The sequence below is a fragment of the Capra hircus genome, chromosome 19, assembly GCF_001704415.2.
Source record: "Capra hircus breed San Clemente chromosome 19, ASM170441v1, whole genome shotgun sequence".
Classification (NCBI taxonomy): Eukaryota; Metazoa; Chordata; class Mammalia; order Artiodactyla; family Bovidae; genus Capra; species Capra hircus.
Window position 1 is genome coordinate 23,143,169 of NC_030826.1, and position 19,797 is coordinate 23,162,965.

General features: G+C 58.8%; 1 protein-coding gene across 1 annotated transcript; it reads right to left on the reverse strand.

Moving 5' to 3' along the window:
- MNT (MAX network transcriptional repressor) lies at nt 2,845-19,117 on the reverse strand. Its single transcript, XM_018064412.1, has 6 exons — nt 18,679-19,117; nt 12,476-13,055; nt 11,894-11,935; nt 11,639-11,750; nt 6,520-6,712; nt 2,845-6,386 (listed from the first exon to the last, which is right to left on the reverse strand). The coding sequence occupies exons 1-6, from the start codon at nt 18,749-18,751 to the stop codon at nt 5,629-5,631; spliced, it is 1,758 nt and encodes a 585-aa protein (XP_017919901.1). The 5' UTR covers nt 18,752-19,117; the 3' UTR covers nt 2,845-5,628.

Consider the following 19,797-nt stretch of genomic DNA (forward strand, 5'->3'; position numbering starts at 1 on the left):
GAAGCAACCTAAAGGTCCATCAACAGATGAGTGGATAAAGAAGATGTCGTGCGCATACACGATGGAGTGCTGCTCGGCCACAGAAAATAACGCTGTTTGCAGCAGCATGGAGTTACCCAGAGACTATCACACTAATTGAGGTCAGAGAAAGATGAATAGCATATGCTACCACTTATACACGGAGCTTAAAACATTATACAAATGAACTGATGTGCAAAACCAAGACAGACTCACAGATGCCAAACTAAGTTACCAAAGGGGAAAGGGCATGGGGGATGGACAAACTAGTTTGGGATTAGTAGATACAAATTCTCTCTATATATAAAATAGAGAACTATAGTCAATCTCCTGTAATAAATCATAATGAAAAAGAATATGAAAAGTGTGTGTGTATATATATCTATATACATCTGAATTGCTTTTCTGTATACCAGAAACACAGCATTGTAGATAACTCCTCTAAAAATAAAGAAGAAAAAATTCCCTCTGCTGTTGACACCACCTGAAAGCTCACCAAAGACCCCTGAGAGCTAGCCTGGAAGTGGTTGGTTCCTTCACACACTCCCACCCCTTCTCTGCTCCATTCCCAGACCCCTGGCTGGGCTTTTAGGGCCAGACAGAACCCCACAGCCAAAACGATGGGTCAGCTGAGGGCTGGGTGTGGGGAGGGGGGAGCAGGAAGCGTGAGCAGGGTACTCGAGCCCTGAGGACACTGGTCATCACTGCCAGGGGCAGAGTCTTCATCTCTGACCCGAGTGCTGGGCACAGCATCTGACACTGAGGTGTGTTAGGGTTACCGGACATGGAACAACAGACTGGTTCCAAATAGGAAAAGGAGTACGTCAAGGCTGTATATTGTCACCATGCTTCTTTAACTTCTATGCAGAGTACATCATGAGAAATGCTGGACTGGAAGAAACACAAGCTGGAATCAAGATTGCCAGGAGAAATATCAATAACCTCAGATATGCAGATGACACCACCCTTATGGCAGAAAGTGAAGAGGAGCTAAAAAGCCTCTTGATGAAAGTGAAAGAGGAGAGTGAAGAAGTTGGCTTAAAGCTCAACATTCAGAAAATGAAGATCATGGCATCTGGTCCCATCACTTCATGGGAAATAGATGGGGAAACAGTGGAAACAGTGTCAGACTTTATTTTGGGGGGGGCTCCAAAATCACTGCAGATGGTGATTGCAGCTATGAAATTAAAAGACGCTTACTCCTTGGAAGGAAAGTTATAACCAACCTAGATAGCATATTCAAAAGCAGAGACATTACTTTGCCGACTAAGGTCCATCTAGTCAAGGCTATGGTTTTTCCTGTGGTCATGTATGGATGTGAGAGTTGGACTGTGAAGGCTGAGCGCCAAAGAATTGATGCTTTTGAACTGGGGTGTTGAAGAAGACTCTTCAGAGTCCCTTGGACTGCAAGGAGATCCAACCAATCCATTCTGAAGGAGATCAGCCCTGGGATTTCTTTGGAAGGAATGATGCTAAAGCTGAAGCTCCAGTACTTTGGCCACCTCATGCAAAGAGTTGACTCATTGGAAAAGACTCTGATGCTGGGAGGGATTGGGGGCAGGAGGAGAAGGGGATGACAGAGAATGAGATGGCTGGATGGCATCACCGACTCGATGGACATGAGTCTGAATGAACTCCAGGAGTTGGTGATGGACAGGGAGGCCTGGCATGCTGCAATTCATGGGGTCGCAAAGAGTCGGACACGACTGAGCGACTGAACTCAACTGAACCCCTGGGCCTTCCCTAAAGTGCAAGTGACCGAACACTTCCTGAAGCTACCACCAGAGGGAACCAACGTTTCACAAATGAAATGAGCAGGCAGGCTTGTTAAGCAGTGGGGAGGGACACTGGGCCTGGCCTTTCCTGAGATTAGGTCTTCAGAGAAGGGGACCTCAGGCCCTTCCCCAAGATAACGCCCCCCCACACCTCACACAAACCCACCCCAGGAAGAGAAGCGGAGTCAGTTCCCTGGGCTGTGGTTTTAGGGAGAGCAGACATGGCTGGCCTACGGCTTGGCCCAGCTGACTGCTCCCTGACCTTACTCTCCCTTACCTCCCCACCTGCTGGCTGGCCAAATGGCTGACTTCTTCTACACCAGGGAGAAAAGATGTTATAGGGTCAAAGGTCTTCAAGGCCCAGCTTAGAACATGGCTCTTTGACTCCTGACCTACTTCCTCCTCTTGTTCCTTACCCTGTAAGGACAGCCTTATAGATCGCGCACACACACCGCCTCCCCCAAGACCTGTTCTAAATACAACCCCAAGAATGCAGCCCCCTCTCAGGAAGCCATCAGGCCCTCCTGTGCACAGACCCTCCAGCTTTTGTGCTGGAACTTTCTGGAGCTTGGGATTCCCCAGCTCCAGGACAGGGACAGGGTGGCACGTGCTTGGGGACAGCTCTGTACCAACTGACATCAGACTGCTGCTCCAGACAGGCCCTGGCTGGTCATGTGACCTTAACAAGTCACTCAGCCACCCTCAAACCTGTTTCCTTATCTGCTAGCTGTTGGTCTGTTTACTTCACTGAGCTGTTAAGAGATGAAACAAGATAGTGTTTGTGAAAAATGGTTTGAGGAAGTATAAAGTACTACACAAGTATGAGGAAGACCAGTGCTGCAGTTCTCAGAGCCTGTTGGAAACGGAACCCAAGGGATTGGAACTGGAAGGTCCCTTGTCTTTGCAAAACCCACCAGCCTGGAATCTACCAGATCCCAGCCCCACAACGGGAAAAAGATGCCGCCGCTTCTTGCTGGGGCTCTTTCCCTCAAGGTCTCTGCCTCCTTTTGCAACAGAACGACCCAGATGCTGCAGGTGGCAGCTCCGTCTCGGGTTTCAGTGCAGGTTTATTTCAATTTTATATTTTATTCCAGGCAAGTGCTTATTACATGGATAGTATTCATGTCTCAATTCCTAATGTCTTGGAGCATGAACAGCCACTAGAATACAGTTCCATAGTAAAAATACAATATGTACAAAATTAGGGTTTTTGTAGTTTTTTGTTTTTTTCCCACACAGCAGATGTATCCAAACACATAAAAATCTCTACAGTCTGGGGTCGCTACAATTTATATTTCAGGAAACGGAGACACAGTGACCGAGTCCTCACTGTAAACAAGGGCCACCTCTTCGTGGGGGTGGGGGGGTGGGGGTGGGACTCTGGGATGGGGAGAAGAAGCTCATCCTAGAGAGGGCAGGGGTTATGGTGGCCCCCTACTTCCCCTCCAGGAATTCCCTGCCCTTCTTTGGCCCCCCTAGGAACCAACCTCCCGCTCTCCCCGAGGTAAAGACTCCCAGCCAGTGAGCCACTCTGAACATCAAAAAGTAAAACACGCATGAGAGGTAAGATGTGTGTGTGTGTGTGTGTGCGCGCATGCACACACGCGCGTCCCCCAGGCTGGAAGGGCTAGGGAGGGGAGGGGCAGGCGGTCCCATGGGGTGAGGACAGATGTGGTCCCCACAGCGCTCAGAGGGGAGAGGCCCAAGGAAGGGCTGGGTGGCGGCTGCCCTCTCGGGCACACAGCATCACAGCGTTCACGAACAACAAAAACAACAGCAACAACACCCATCGTCACCAATCTGGACATAGTCATTCGGCACTAGATTCTGAGGCCCCCCACTGCAGCAGCGGGGGGCGGGGAGGGACGGGGGCGGCGGGCGGATGAGGTATCTGTGCAGGCCCGAGGGGCAACTGGCTAACAGAACAGTTTCAAGGTGAGCAGGCCTGAGAGGAGGGCGGCTCGCCAGTGCTTCTGTTCCCGGGGGCCAGGCCTGCCCTTCTCTCTCTGCTCTTTCCAATGTCTTCACATCAGGAAGAGTAAAACCAGCTTCCCCCCAAACAGGGTGATAGTGGCGGCAGCTGCAGGTGCAGAAAGGCAGCAAGCTTGTGAGGTGGGAGCTGCATTCGGGTGGGGGGACAGCGTCGCCTCCTAGAAACCTCTGAAGTATCCGTAAGTCTCCCCACCCCGGGAGACAAGAAACAGTCTCCAGTGAGGTTTTCAGGACCAGAAACTGAAAGGGAGTTCCAAGGTGGCTCAATCTACCCAAGACCTTTGTCAGCCTCTTCTGTGAACCATGGGACCACCTCCCCCCGCCCCGCCCCAGCCTGTCATTGCAAACTTCACACCCAGGATCACTGGCTCCCCCACCTCCACACACTCTGAAAGGCCACTGGTGACTGTGTCCAGGTGGGGAGCCGAGTGTGCACGTGTGTAACTGAGTGTGTCTGACACAAGGCCACTTGTAATAAATACCCACATAAAAAGAGCAGCCAAAGCAGTCTGCTGTGGCAAAGGCATGGAGAGCAGTGGCCCTCGCACACAGGCCCCCTCGCTGGCTCCCCACCCCAAGCTCAGCCCTGCCTGCAGCCCTCGCAGGAAGGCGGTGGCACACAGCAGCGCCCCCTGGAGGAGGGCACATGCAGAACAGCCTGCTGGAGACAGCAGGGGTTCAAAGCAAAGAAAGATGAGCCCAGGGATGGGGAAGCTGGGGCAAAAGCAACAGTCCTCCATGGCCTGGCCATGCTCGCTCCCCGCAGGTCCCCAGGGCCAAGCCCCTGGACTGTAGCCTCCAGATTACCTCACCCACACGGCGCCAGGGTCCTGGAACCCAGACCAGACGCTGGTCCCGTCTCCCAGGCAGCAGGAGGCGTCCAGGCGCACTCATCCCTCCAAGGAGTGCAGAGCACGGAGCAGAGCCCAGGCCTCCTCTCTATCTTCTGGAAGCCAAAGTCAAGTCCAGGGATGGGGACAGGGTCCAGCACACCCTCTTCTCAGGCCAGACCCGGCTGGAGGTCAGCAGGATGGCTGGGGGAGATAGTCAAGCCCCTCCTCCCTCGCCCCTCCCAAGCCCTCAGTCTGCCCTCCTGAAGTCAGGAGCCCAGTGGTAGGGCAGTTGGGGGGCTTGGAAGTTTGGCAAGGGATTTTGGGTTTGGTTTACTATTGGTAGAGAACTGTCTTAACTAGCTTGTTATGATCAATCACAATGACTGCAACCAGCCTGGAGAGCCCCAGGCTGGGGCACCCACCTGTTTGGAGGGATGCCACACAAGCCACCTCCTAGGACTTGTCCCCTGTACTCAGAGCACGCCCCCCTCTCCAGTCCCCTTAGATATCAGGGCCAAGTTGCTTGAGTCCTGCTTCCCCATGTCCCCCTCCAGAACCCTGGAAGGAGAAGGCTGAGGCTCGGGAGGGGAGGGCCCGGGTGCCCAGCCGTCTCACCAGACAGAGCGATAGCAGCAGCAGCACAGGAAGGTGGGCAGGGCGGGGGAGGCAGAAGAACACGGCGTCCACATCGCACTGGTGTCAGGGGACGGGTGGGGGGCGGGAACGGCCCCACGGGCACCAGGCCGGACAGGTGGCACGCGGGCCAGAGCGTCTCTCATCACTCTGTCAAGTTCTAGTGCAGCGGGGTGACCCCCTGCCCGGTGCCCAGCTCCCTGGGCCCCTCCCTCCCCTGGCTCAGAGTCTCTGCACCCCCTTCCCCTAGGAGGCCTGGGGGTGGGTATGGGTGGGGCGGGCCTGGGCCTGGCTGGAATGTGTGGAGCTGGTGGGTGGGAGAGTGGGGGACAGGTCTCCCTCCCTGCCCCGCTGGGGGCTTCTGAGTGGCCTCATCCTCAAGCCAGCTTGAGCGTGCTGACTGGGAAGGAGGGCATGGTGACCATGGTCACAGGGTTAAGCACTGTCTGGCCCACCAGCTGAGGGTGGTGCACCACCTGAGCCCCCACGGCTGGCTTTGCCATGACTGTGGCCGGGGGCCCCAGCCCGGCTGTGCCATTCACTTGCTGGTGTGAGAGGGTGTGGGCGATGTGACTCACGGCCACCGGCTGGCTCACTGCCACGGGTTGTGGGTACAGGGGCAGCTGGGAGCCAAGGTGGGCCACATGGTTGAGGGTGGCAGGGTGCACTGTGATGTGGCTGATGGGGGGCGTGGCTGGTGCCAGCTGCACGGCGGGGCTGGGGGCTGAGGGTGCGATGTGGGCGATGTGCTTGCCCCCCGGCCCCTGGAGAACGTGGTTCACAGTCTGGATGACTGAGGCGTGGGTGGTGGCAGTGTGGGCGATGACCGTGGAGCCGCCCCCAGCCGCGGCCACGAGATGGGCCGGGGCGGGCACCAGCGTTTGGGCTGGGGCTGCTGGTGGGGGCGGAGGGGCCGGCAGAGGTGTCTTCTGCTGTGGCGGGGGCTGCTGCCCAGGGAGGTGGGCAGGAGACAGGGCCACCGGCTGGGCGTGCGGGTGTGGGTGCGGAGGCAGAGGCGCGGGGGCCGTGCTGGGCGGTGGCTTCGGCAGCTCTGGGTGGGGGCGATGGCTCAGCTTATGTGGGCCCAGGCCAGCCTGGTCCTCCTCCATGTCCTCGTCTATGTTGTCCTCACCCTCTGTGGAGGGACACGCAGGGAGGGACCGGTCAGAAGGGCTGGGGAACTAGAGCCTGGAGAAGCAGATGCCCCCGGGGCTCTGGGGATGTCATGGGGCCGAGGGTGGGGGTGATGTGGGGTGGGCGGGGCTCACCAGAAGCGGTGGAGGTGGAGGCCTGGTCGTCCTCGGGCTGGCCCGTCTGCCGGAGCACGCGATCGATCTCCAGCACGTCCATCCACTGGCTCAGCTCGTGCTTGAGCTCCGCCAGGCGCTGCTGCGTGGCAATCTTCTCCCGCGCCAGCCGCTCCATCTCATGCTCATATTCCTTCTCCTTCCTCTTCAGGGACTGGAGAACAGGGCGAGTAATGGCAGGATACCCTGAGCAGGAGCCACAGGGCCCATGGTGCCACCAACATCTCCTTCACCCACCCTCACCTGCGCATCGGGGGCCCAGGCCTGCCAGGGGGTTGTGGAAGACTACACCTGCCTCTCGTTCCATGGCTCCACCTAAGGACCCAGCATCTGGGACAGACTGTGGGCTCGCAAGAAGGTGCAGATTGAGGCCAGTTCCTCCCCTACCCCTACGTTGACTCTGTCCTGAGGGGCTTTGTTGCCTCATGCCCCATCCACCCTCCTGGGAGCATCTCCCTCCATTCTGCAGAGAAGGGCAGAAAGGGTAGGAGACTTCTCAGGCAGTGCCCAAGGCCTGCACTGCCATTCACACCATCCAGTCACTATGGATGTGGATGCCACGAGCTACCCTCCATGGAACCCATTGCTCAAGGCTCCCCAGACGATCCTGCCCTTTGTCCCTTCATCATTCCTTCATCTTCTTAACTTCAACACGTTTGCAGGACGGCCAGCAGATTCTGAGACCCCTACCTCACCTCCTTGACCACCTCCATCTCCTCCTGAACAGCTGCTGACTTGCGCACATCCTCCCCACGGTGCCCACCCGCGCTGCCTTGCACACCGCTCTATTCCCACACTCCCCAGGCCCCGGGATGTGGCCTTCCTTCCCCACCTGCACCTGAGCGGCCTCGGCCACTGAGAAACAGCTCTTAGGAGGACAGCACCTCGGCCTCCATCTGAGCCGCCCTGGAGAGGCTCCTCTCCCTTTAACGCTGAGGCCATCCCATCGCTCACCAGAGGGAGCTCCTTGTCTGCCGCCCCATCTCCCCTTCCACGCCTCCAGGGTCACGGGCCGCCTCTCCTCTCGGGCTGACCCTCCCGGGGCACGCTCCCCCATCAGAAGGGTCTCCAGTTTCCCTTCGCCCGATGCTTATTAGCAGTTCTGGAAGGCCAGCTCCTATCCTGTTCCTCAACTCCCTTCTGCACCATCTTTCCTTGTTCTCTGTGACCTCCTGTCTGAAACTTTTTTAAACAAACACATCTTAAATCCCGCAGGCCTCCCCATGGCCAGCTTTTCCTTGGCCCAGGCATGTCATGACCACGGTGTCCAACAGATGACGCAGACAATCCTGTCCTCCCGAGCTTCTAGTCGCCAAGGCTTGCCAGTCCTGGCCAGGTGTAGGCCCCATGCATCTCCCCCGTCACCACTTCAGGTCTCGTCCGCTGGAGCTCCTCCACAGCCCAGCCCCCTCTCACGTCCTCCAGGTACACCAGCCTACTCTCAGGCTCGCTCATATTGGGAGTGGCACCCCGCACCACACCGCCCCCCAACCCCAAGCGTTCAGTGAGACTGTCAGCCTTAATGAGACTGACACTGGCTCATACGACCCCCTAAATATTTCCCATTTTGTTTTTCCATCTCAACACAGGCTGTCCCAGTCCAACCCTGTGAGAGGAGTACACACTGTTCTACGGTTAGCTTACAGCCCCTGACGCTGCAGGTGGCCAGGACACAGGCAAGCACCTGTGAGGACCAGAGGGTGCTAGTCCCCACCTCTACCATCTCTCTCCCCATCATCACAGGAGAATCACAGTCTCTCATGAGACTTGAGCTTCCCCTGACTCTATTTCCTTGGGGCAGTTTTGCAACAGCCTTTCCCAACTGTTCATCTGACCTCCTGGGCACACAAGTCTTCAGCTCCACACACGGACTAGGCCCAGCTTCCCCACGCTCCCTCCTGAGCCCCACGCTCCTTGCATTCCTGGCCTCACTGGTCAGAGACGCCTCAAGCCATTAGTGCCTGTGACTCGTAACCCAGACACGGCCATGCTGTGCACTGACCTGAAAGCTGGCAGCTTTATACTTTTTGCCAGTTCCAGGGCACACTCAGCCCCCTCTGTCACCCTGGCTTTGAGATTAACCTGCCTCCCCGCCAACTTTTCTGCCAGAAAGCTCCCGCACTGCCCCACTCCCCCCACGCGCACCCGGCTTCTCCCTGAGAGGCCAGTGGTAGACAGGCCATCGGAAGGGGCCGCGACGATTACGAGGTGTGGGATGAGTCAGCTCTCAGGCCTGTCCTGAACTCTATGCACTAGCGGGGCCGGCTGACTGCCGGCTCAGAGACAATTACTCAGGAGCCAAAACTTCTCACCTAGTCCAGTTCTCCACAGGTCTAGACATCCCTGGAAAGTTTTCCCAAGGTCTAACTTTTGTTCCTATTGTTTCACTTTAAGCCCATTTCCTTTCTAAGAAGACTGGATGTGTTGCTTGGTACCTGCCTACCCCACTTCCTGTTTCTGTCCACTTCTCTGAGAACTTTCTTCAAATCCTTTACCTCCAAGGCACTATGGCTCTGGCTGGGGGCTACAGCCTTCCCAAAGCTTCCTCCCTCAGCACACAACCAAAGCCCTCAGTCTCCACCCACTCTGTGGGCTCTCTGGTACCCCCTTCCAACTCCCATCTCAGCATAGCAACCCTCCTGACCATGTTCAACTTCCAAAATGCATCTTGCTCCCTCCTACTGGAAAAACTCTGGCATGTGCTGGGCTCTCTGCCCCACACTTATCTTGGTCGCCCTGGCCTTCAGGTCCCAGCTTAAAGGCCCTTTCCTCAGCAGCAACTTCCCCAACTCCCCAGAACATTGCTGTAACCCCTGTCCTGACTATGCCCTTGGAGCAGACTCCTCTGCTTGGTTATTTTATAATCTGCAGCAAGACCAAACCTAAAGACAGAGATCTACACTTTTTCCCTTGCTCCCCACTTTTTATCTGCCCAATCAGATACAGGGCTGTACAAAAAAACCTGAATGAGTGAACAAATAAATGAAGATTTATGGAGAACCGTGTTAAGTTTCCCAGCATTTCTGCTTCCGTTGCCAGCCCCAGGACAAGTATCTTTTACGGACAGCTAGGGTCCACCTTTCTTGCCACTCAGGCCAGGCCCGTATCCCAAATCTGCTGGTTCTACTGAGTCTCTTATTTCTGATGTACTTTCAAATCCACCATCTCACAATCAAGGCTTTCTGCCCTAAGTACTTCTATACAGGAACGCACCATTCCATCCTTCTTTCTTCTCAACAATTGCTGCTGCTGCTAAGTTGCTTCAGTCGTGTCCGACTCTGAAGAACCCCATAGACGGCAGCCTACCAGGCTCCTCCGTCCATGGGATTTGCCAGGCAAGAGTACTGGAGTGGGGTGCCATTGCCTTCTCTCAACAATTGCTATTAAGTTACTATTTATAAATGGCCAATCTTCACGTCCTTACCACAAAAATACTATTACTTTTTCCTGCTTTAGTATCATCACAGTACAAGAGGAAACTGATATTCACAGAAAATGTCGCAGAATTTAGACAGGAGTTTGCTCCCAGGCTACATGATTTCCTGTAGCTGAAGGAGTAGCAACTTAAGTCTCCAGTCTTAAGTCTCTCCAGTTCTGCAGAAACATCCCAGAAAACACCCTACTGGAGATCCTCTGAAACTCGAAGCTGGGCCCCCTCCCCCCTCCCCCCTCCTCCCCCCTCCCCCCTCCTCCCCCTCGGGCCACCAACGAAGCCCCGCCCCTCCCGGAGCACGCGCGCACCCACGCGGACCCGGCTTTGCTGCGTCACTCCCCACTGGCCGCACCCTCCCTCCGCGCCCGCAAGAGTCCCGCCCCCTACCCAGCCCCGCCAATCCGCGGATCCGGACCCGCCCCTCCCGTGCCGGGAAGCGGCCTGGAGTTGCGCCAGCCCCTCCCCCTCGTCCGGAGGGCGGGCAGAAGGGCGCGCGTTCGCGGGAGGTTGGGAGGGAGCTGCCGGCTGGGAGTAGTCTCGAGGCTGCGCCTCCGCCCGCCTCATTCGACAAGTCAGGCTCCGGTTACCTCAGGGCTGTGACCCCGCAACAGAGGCCGGGGAGGGCTGGCCCACCGGAGCCGTGACGCCGCCCATCCCCTAAGCTTCCCTAGAGCGCCGACTGGGAGACCCCGAAGCTGCCCCCGCAGTCCGGGAGGCCTAAGTCCCTCCCACTCCTCAACGGCTACCTCCTGGCTCCGCAGCAGCCGAGCGTGGCCGCCTGCCCCACCCCCACAGCCTCCTTCCCGGCATGCGGAACCCTCGGCCTGTTTCCAGGGAAACCGAAACTCGGGCCGTCATGGCAACGGTCTTATCTGGCGGGCACCCCCCCCTTCCCCGTACGGCCGAAAGAAGCCAATTCCCAAAGGCAGGGGACACACGGCAAGGAGGGCCCCTTGAAAAGGCTTCTTTTAAATCATGGGGGAGGCAAAACGTAAGGTTTTAGGTTCGGTGACCCCCAGAACTACCCATCATCGAGAGTGCCGCATTTCCCCTTCCCCAAGGTTTAATCCCCAGAGTCGGGAGGTGGCATCTACGTGCGCTCACTTGCAAGGATCTTGATACTTTTGGGCTAAAAGTCCGGGGCGCGCAGCGGGGTGGGGCGTATTTCATGGGTTCCCCTGTGGGAAACGAGCCACGCCCAGCACCCCCCACCCCCTACGGTAGAGTCTTGGGCCGAATCCGGTTCCCGCCCAGCACTGCGGGCGCGATGGAGGCACCGGTCGCCTACGTCCTTCCCATTCTCCGGGCAGTAGCGCGCGGCAGGCGGTAAGGCGGGGCGGATTCCGGGCTAACACCGAGTCGCGGGGGCCGTGCAGACGGTAGGGCTCCGTGAGGCCGCCCGGCGGGGGAGGGGAGCAGAGGGCCAACGCCGCGCTCCCTCGCGCACGCGCGCCGGTCACGCCGCCTCCACCCGGGTGGGGAGCCCCGCTGACGTCAGCCGGGCCATGTGCTCGGCGCCCGCGTGGAGGCGGGCGGGGCCGTGGGGGGAGAGGCGGGGCGTGCGGGGAGGCGGGGCGTGGAGGCAGCCTGCGCGGCGGCGGTCTCCCGCCCTTCTCTGGGCCTTGCTTCTCCCCCAAGCCTGCATACCTGAATGTACCGCAGCGCCGTCCGCAACACGCTCAAATTCGACGTCTTCTTGTCGTCCACGTTGGGGATGTTGCGCTTCAGGGTCTCAAAGCATTCCTTGAGATGGGCCCTCCTGGGGAAAGGGAGCAGGGCCGGTCAGCCAGCGTCAGGGGCGGGAGGGAAGGTCCAAGGAGAGCTTGGGGACCAAGGATGGGACCTTCCGGGTAGCTGGTGGGGCGGGCTGAGTCACAAGCTCACACACACACACACACACACCTGTTCTTCTCCAGCTTGTTGTGGACTTCTCTGGTTCCGATTCTGAAATCCAGACAGACAGGGAGCTCAGGGAGGAGGGCCCAATTAGGTGGCCTTCCCACCCCCTGCCCCCACTCTCCCCAAATGCCACAGGCTTTTTGTCCCTGACATTCTCTCCCTAGAGAAGCAGTGATGAAAACTGTTGGCCCTGTGTCCTGGTGCATACACCCTCTGGAGGGTACAGGTAGGCTCATAATTCACAACCCCTTCATATTCCACCCCACCTGTGCACCTGTGAAGGGCTCTTGGGATTGGGAGAAATAGCCAGTGGACCCTGGCCCTTACCCAGGAGGTCTAAAGGCCTGGTGATGCCATTAGACCCAACCTTGGAGGGGGTCAGAGGAGCCTGAGAGCAGCAGAGGGCAATGACCATCCCCCACTCCCCAGGGTGGGGATAGTCCTGCACAGTGAGAACATATCCAGATACAGGAAGGTGCGGCTCTGACAGGCTAGCTGGGAGGGCACTTTCTCTTGCACACACAGCCCCAGCTGTGGGCAGTTCTCTCCATCCCACCAGCCCCCACTCTGCCACACCTCACTCACCCCCCAGGCCTCTTTTTCTGTTCGGTGGATTTGACTTCTTCAGCGGGTGCCAGCTTCAGGGTCCCAAGCGTGGATGGAGGTGGCTGTGGGGGAGCCAGCTGGGACTGGACTCCGGGGTGTGGAGCAATAGTCAGGATTGGGGTGGGCAGGGGCTGCAAGGGCTTGGGGCTGCCAGTGGGCGGAACGGTGGCCTTGGTGTCTGGCAGTAGAGGAGCAGGAGTGGGCACCTGTGTCCTGGTGGGAAGGGGGGCAGGCTCCTTAATGCTTAGTCCAGGGGTGCTGACCAGGGCTGGCTGGCGAGGTGCCAGGGGCAGAGGCTGGGCCGTGGGGGGTAGTGGCGGGGGTGGGGGCAGAGGCTGAGGGGAGTTGGTCACTACTGGAATAGGAATGACAGTCAGTGGGGTGGGGGTGGCCAGTGGTGGCGGGGGGGCTGGCGGAGGGGCCGGCGGTGACAGAGGCAAGGGTGGTGCCTCAGTGCGGGGCTCTTCCACCGGCATGGTGTGGGCCAGCCGGGCCAGGCTGTTGGCCTTCTTCTGCTCCTGTTCCCGCTCCCGCTCCAGGCGAAGCCTTTCCTGTTCCTCTGCACAGAGAGAACACAGCTGTCTCTCAGCAGGGCCTGCAGTCCTGGGTGCCCCAGCTCCTGTTGTCCTCCAACTGTAACCCACCCTGACCCCACACCAGGGAGCACCCATTGCCACCACAAATACATACACCAGCCAGGCACCGGGCACAGCAGTGAACAAATAAAACAGACTCCTGGTCCTTGCTGTTGAGGAGCTCATAGACCAGGGGAGGAGGGGCGTAGGACAAATCACAGAATTAACAACCCAGGATGTGGGACGAGAGAGGCTATGGAAAGAGCAGAAGCTGTCAGTGAGGGTGCCGGAGGAGGCCTGGCACACTGCAGGTTGAAGTGTTAAGCAGGTGATGGGCAGGGGCAACAAGGCTGAGGAGAGGGAGTGGTAGACGAGGTGGGGAGAGGCCAGTCCACAAATGATCTCACAGGCCACCACAGGAGAAGAAAAAGTGCAAGTCACTCAGTCGTGTCCGACTATTTGCACCCCATGGACTATACAGTCCATGGAATTCTCCAGGCCAGAATACTGGAGTAGGTAGCCTTTGCCTTCTCCAGAGGATCTTCCCAACCCCAGGGATTGAACCCAGGTCTCCCGCACTGCAGGCAGATTCTTTACCAGCTGAGCCATGAGGGAAGCCCAAGAATACTGGAGTGGGTGGCCTATCCCTTCTCCAGTGGATCTTCCCAACCCAGGAATCAAACCGGGGTCTCCTCCATTGCAGGTGGATTCTTTACCAACTAAGCTATCAAGGAAGCCCCAGAGGAGAAGAGAAGAGGCAGTCAAATCCTAGATTCTGGGGCACTACCTTCTAGAGGGCAGGCATTACCTTCATTTCACAGATGAGACAGATTAGCTCTAAGAGGCAAAATTATTTGTTAAGGATCATACTGCAAATAAACACACACACACACCCTACACCCGTGCGTCTCACAAGAGCCCCACACTGCAAGCAGGGAGGGGCCATCACCTTCAGCACACACAGGAGACAAGGCCCGGGTCTCAGGACTGCCAGGCTAGGTCCCAAAGCCTGTTTCCTCAATCGAGGTCTATACCCCAAATGCTCCTGGTCCTTCTCTGCCCTTGGTTGTGCTGGAACTTATTCCACCACCACCAGCAGCAGACTAGAAAGGGAAGAGGCAAGCAGAAAGGAAAGCAGGGCTTTTTAACAGGGGTTGAACAAGGCAATGAGCTCCAATAACCCTCCACGCCTCAGTTCAGCATCTGAGGCCTGCTCAGCGGTGGGCGGAAACCAGGGCCAAGGCAGAGCCCCCCTGCATCGGGATGCCCCTCTCCATTCCCACCCTGCCCCGTCCCCTCCCAGGCCCCACCATTCCAGTTCCCTGGCTAGAGGCTGGGGCCAGGGCCCTGGAGAGCCGCTGAAGCAGCCCCGCCACACCACAGGCCAGGGAGCAGGCCAGCCCTCCCCTCCTGCCCGATTCACCACACTGCTGACTAACAGAGCTGACAGCACAAGGCGGACACGCCCCAAACACACCACCACCCACAAGGGGTGGGGCTGGGGGCGGCAAGGCTGGCCAAGTGCCCCTGTGGGAGAGGACAGCATCACCCTCTCGACAGGTCTCTGGGCCAGGGACCCCAGAAAACATGTGGCCTTGGGGGGCCCTTTGGCCAATCAACCACTGGTGTGTGAGCCAGGCCTGCTCAGAGCCCCTCCCTCCTGCGGAGAAGAAGAGGCGCAGGAGGAAGTAGGGGGAAGTGTTCTGAGAGGGGAAGCGCTCAGTGGTTTCCCAGCAGCCAGCATTCAAGGGCTGGAGTCAGCAAGCGCAGCCTCTTCCGTGTCTCCCCTGACCCCTCAGGAAGGGAAGCTGCCCAGCCTGCACCGGCCTACTTCTTTACAGCCACCAGCACTGGCTTCCTTTGCGGCCCTGGAGAAAACCCGCCCTCTATGCTCCCCTTTCCACACTGGGAAAGAAACCTGCTGAGTTCAGTCAAGGAGACCTTCTCAGGCCCAGCCCAGGACACCCCCAGTCCACTCCACACCTCCCCAGACCCCAAGCCCAAGACACAGTCGTGGAGCTCGGAGCCCAACACAGCCCTACCTCCATTCCTTTGAGCCAGGACCTGGGCTTTCACTGGCCTGGGGGCAAGTGTGCCCCTCTCCAAGCAGGGCAATAGACAGGGCCTCAAGCCCCAAGGTCAGGCACTCTGGGAACCCAGAATGGAGGCAAACCTCAGATTCCCCGTATTTCCTTTCTTGTATTCCCCATGTTTTAAGGCAACTCCAAAGCTCCACTAGAAGATGGCAACCTCCTTCTCATATACCCTCTCTTCCAGCACCAGGCAGGTGCCAGGCTCACAGGTGCCAGGAAGGGCCTGGGTGAATGGCCAAGCTCTATCACACCTGGATCAGCATGAGAAAGCTTAACTGACACTGAAGAGGGGGGCAGCCCAGGCCAGATCCAGCCCACTAAAGCCTCCTGCCTCCTCCTGGCCGGTTCTGACCCATCCCTTGCCCAGTATGGACCCTTCTTCTGTGCACTGGGAAGACGGAAACAAAGCGTGCAGAGCAAACAAGTGTCAGCAATATGGGTTTAAGCTCCTAAATGCTGCTGCACCCTTGGGCGCACCCCTCTTCTCACTCCCATACATGCACACATACACTCTGGCACCTTCCCTGGGCTCTGCCCAGAAGCTGCCCCAGAGAACTGAGCATCACCCTTCTGGGTGACCCGGGGGCCAAGGCTACAGCCCCCAATGGAGAGTACAGGCTTTGAGGTTTCCCCGAAGCCACTGTGGCCCAGCACCTCAGCCGGCACACAGCCGGGGCCAGAGGAGACCGTATCAGGGGCCTCCCAATGTCCAGGGGAGTTCTCTCCTCCTACATGTAATAGGGACATGATGCACAAGGCAGGCACAGGGTGGGACTAGCTCAGAAGAGGGTCCCATTTGAGTCAACTTCTATGATTGACAGAAATGACCAGGCCTCCATGCGGGCCACCAGGATGGCCTCGCCCTCTCCCCTCCTGTACCAACGTGAAGGTGCACACCCATCCTTGGACTCATCATGTGAACAGAGTAGCTGGTCTAGGTCAGAAAACGGTCACTTGAGGCTTGAAGTTGAATGGGGGCCCAGACAAGAGGATCCCTGTTCAGGGGTGCCCATCGGGTACACAGTCCCTGGAAAGCAGTTCTGGTCAGCAAGCTCCCCAGCAGCACCCCCACTTCTCTTCCATTTCTCGCCACCCCAACTTAGAGAACAAAACCTCTAGTAGGAGCAAAAAATGAATTCTAGAGATTAGGCTGCTGCAGCCAAGTCAAGCTATCTGTGCATGAGTTTTGGGAGTAAATCTGGCTTTCCAGCAGCCATCCATCCATCCCCTAAGACCTCCTGCTCCACCAACAAGAAGCCTTAACTGCCTGCCTCTAGCTCTCACCACCTGGGGGAGGGGCAGGGCGCTACAACTTCTTAGCGGAGAGCCATTCCCAGGTTCCTTCCAAGTGTTGCAGACGTCATCCTTGTGATTCTTACTCTCAGCTCTGGACTGACTTATTTCGGAAAGGGTGGTAGACGCTGACAGCGAGCGTTTCCTCCACTCCCTCACACGGCCAACCAGCCTGCGGGGTAAGTGAAGGTGAAGCGAGTGTTCTTTGGTCGATCCTGCCGCCTCTAGCACAGTGGGCGGTACACAGTGGGGACACAATGGGGACTCCTGAGCTGCACTGTGGATGGCGGTAGCAGGTGACTCAATCTCTCCAAATCTCGTGCACGCTCCTCCCCGAGCCGCGCTGGTCCCGCACGCAGGACAGTCTCGGTCGCCACCTGCACTGTCCACCGCCTGACCCTGATCTGGACCTCGAAGAAAGCGGGAGGGGCGCGTGAGCCGACGTCCTGACCCCTCAGTTCCGAAAACCCAAGCGTTCTCAGTCTTGCGTATCTCAAGTGACTCTTGACCTTGAGAGGCCGGACGAACCGACTCGGCCTGCGGACCCGCGGCTCCCCCGCCCCTGGCCCGCTGCTACTCCCCCCGCCCGCCGCGGCGGCGGTACACGCTGCAGGCGCGCGCGCGCACACAACACACACTACTACCTCCTGCATGACTCATCATTGAAGCAACAATAGGCAGAAAGGAAAGGAGGGCGAAGCACTCTCTCCACCACAATCCACCCGACCGGGGGCTGGGGAGAGGGCTGGAGGGGGCAGCAGTCCCCGGATACTGCACACACGCCCCCGATCCAGGGCTGCGACCCTCGAAGCAGTCCGGAAAACGGAGGTCTTTCCCTGGCCCCTATTTCTGCAGCACCCTTAAGCTGGGGCCACCAACAAGGGCGCGTGGAGATAAGAGCATCTGAAATCTCCGTCTCCCCGCTTCGAAAGAGCACCAAAGTTTGCCCCTTCTTGCCCGGCTCATTTCACATCGCGGTCAGGGGTGCTGCCAGGGGGTCCTGGTGAGAACGTTTGGGGGGGTGGGGTTAGTGGGAGCATGTGAGCTCTATATATCCTGTCGCTCGGCTATTCTGAGGGTTTCCCTCGCCCCAGGAGCAAAAACAGGAGGCTGGGGGGAGAACCGACAGGTGAGCGCGGCTCCTCCCACGTAGGGCAAAGGCTCTACCAGACAGATGCCCAGCGGCCAGAGCCAGGGCCCAACCCGGCGCAAGGCCCCTCGTCAGCCCCGCCCAGGCCCCGCCCCCAGCCGAGCGCTAGGCTGCGGGGAGGAGCTGGGCCGCGCTGTCCCCAGCGGGAGTGTCCCCCGTGCACGTGGTCGGGGGCGGGGCCGGTCCACGTCACCACCCGGTGTAACCAACGGGCTTGAAACGCAGGCACACGCAACATTCCAGCCGAGAGCGGGTTTGGAACGCGTAGACACGCCACATTCCACACCGGCTAAAGTGGGGCGCAGCAAGGGGGGCCCGGGGTCTGCCCCCGGCGACCTGCCGGCCGTCTCGCAGATGTCCAGTCAGCCCGGCTCTCACCCAAACCCCTGTCGCGGGACCCAGCCCAGCTTTAGGAGGCGGGGTCAGGCGGGGCTGGCCAGGATCATAAGACACGCGATGTCATTTCATTCTGCAAAGGCCGCCTCCGCCCCAAGCGGCGCGTAGATCTGCCGGGAGCGCCCCCCGCACCCTCCCCACAGGGCCAGGGAAGCCGGGGAGCTGCTCCGCGTAGAGTAATTCCACCCCCCACTCCGTTACACACACGCCCACTCGTGTGCACTAGACACTCGCCCGTGTACACGTCCGTCCATCCGCTCTCATCGAGGTTCGCATCACACAACCCCGTGCATACACGCACACACGCACTGGTCTACCACCCCACGCAACACCATTCTTCACCCCACCCCCCGGCTCGCACATATTCATCCCTACCGAGGGCACAGCTGACCCACAGCAAAAGAGACCCCCATGAAAGGTGCACGAGAGGTGGTAGGCAGTTGGGGTGGCGCCTACAGGAGCCGGGTCCCTCGCTGCATGTTAATGAATTCATTAATTAATTTCACTGCCCACAACACTCCTCCCCGGGCGGCGGCTCTTGCGCGGATCTTTGCACTGCCCGGCTTCGCGGGCCGCCCGGGAGCGGGTACCGCGCGCGGTTTCGCGTAGGCTCGGGTACCGGGGTCGCTCGCCTCCCCTTCCCTGGTGCCCCAGGGGCCCAGCCCGGCCGCTCACCACGTGCTCTCTGTTGTTGCTGTGCTTGCCATTCCAGGAAGCGGGCCGCCTCCAGTAGCGTCTCTATGCTCATCGCGCCGAGAGCTGCCGGGGGCGCGCCGGGGCCGAGACTGCAGCCCGCGAGCCGGGCACAAGTCAGGCTGGCGGGCGGGCAGGAGGGAGGGATCACCTCCGGGGGGCGACAGGACTGAGCGGCGCAGCGCACTCCGCAGGGAAGAACGGGGGAGCACAGGAAGAAAAATCAATGTCTCCCCAGATATTTGCAAAATGTAACTTGCAAATTTTTAAAAATCTGATGCAAAAAAAAAAAAAAAGGCGGCACTGCCTCCCTCCTTCCCCTCCCTCTCTTCCTCCCTTCTGTTGCCTCCCGCCCCGCGGCCCCCAGGAGTCCCGCCGACAAGAAAAGGCTTTGCAACAAGATGGCGAGGAGGCACAGACACACACAACAAGGGAAGGAGCCGCGCTGCCCCCGGCCGCCGCCCCCGCTACTACACCGGGGCCGCAGCCAAAGCCCGGACCGGAGCCCCCTCCCGTAGGGCCCTGGCGTCTCAAGAAGGGAGGGGCGGGGCCCCGGGCGGCCTGGCCCCGCCCACCCGAGACAGCGCGCGCACACGTGGCCTGGGTGGGGGTGGGAGAAGCTCCAGCCGGGTTCGCGCCCTGCATTTCCGCTCTTCCGCCCCGCCTCGCCCCGCCCCGATTGCAAGCCACAAGTTGAGCAACGGCTGCGTGTTTGGGTCATTCACAACCAAATTTGTCCTGCTGGAGGTAAAAAAGGGTGAAAAATTCAGGACTTAAGTTTAGCTCAAATAAGAATATTCCAGGTCAGGGAAACCTAGGTTGGTAAAGACTGGCCTGACCCCTGGGTCTCCGCTTTCTACCTACACGTGACCTAATTCCTGCAACCACCAGGCTGTCGCAATTCCCCCGGGATCCGCCCCTGGGCGGAGCTGACGGCTGGAGGCTGCCAGAGATCCCGCGAATGGAGCGGAGTGAAAATCCGATTCCGCGTTTTGTCTCCGTTCCTCCCCCCGCAGTGCGTTCGCATCCTATTAGGCGACGTCACCGGGCCGCGGGCCAATGGGCGGGCAGGACAACACGGCATGGAGCAGCTCCACATGG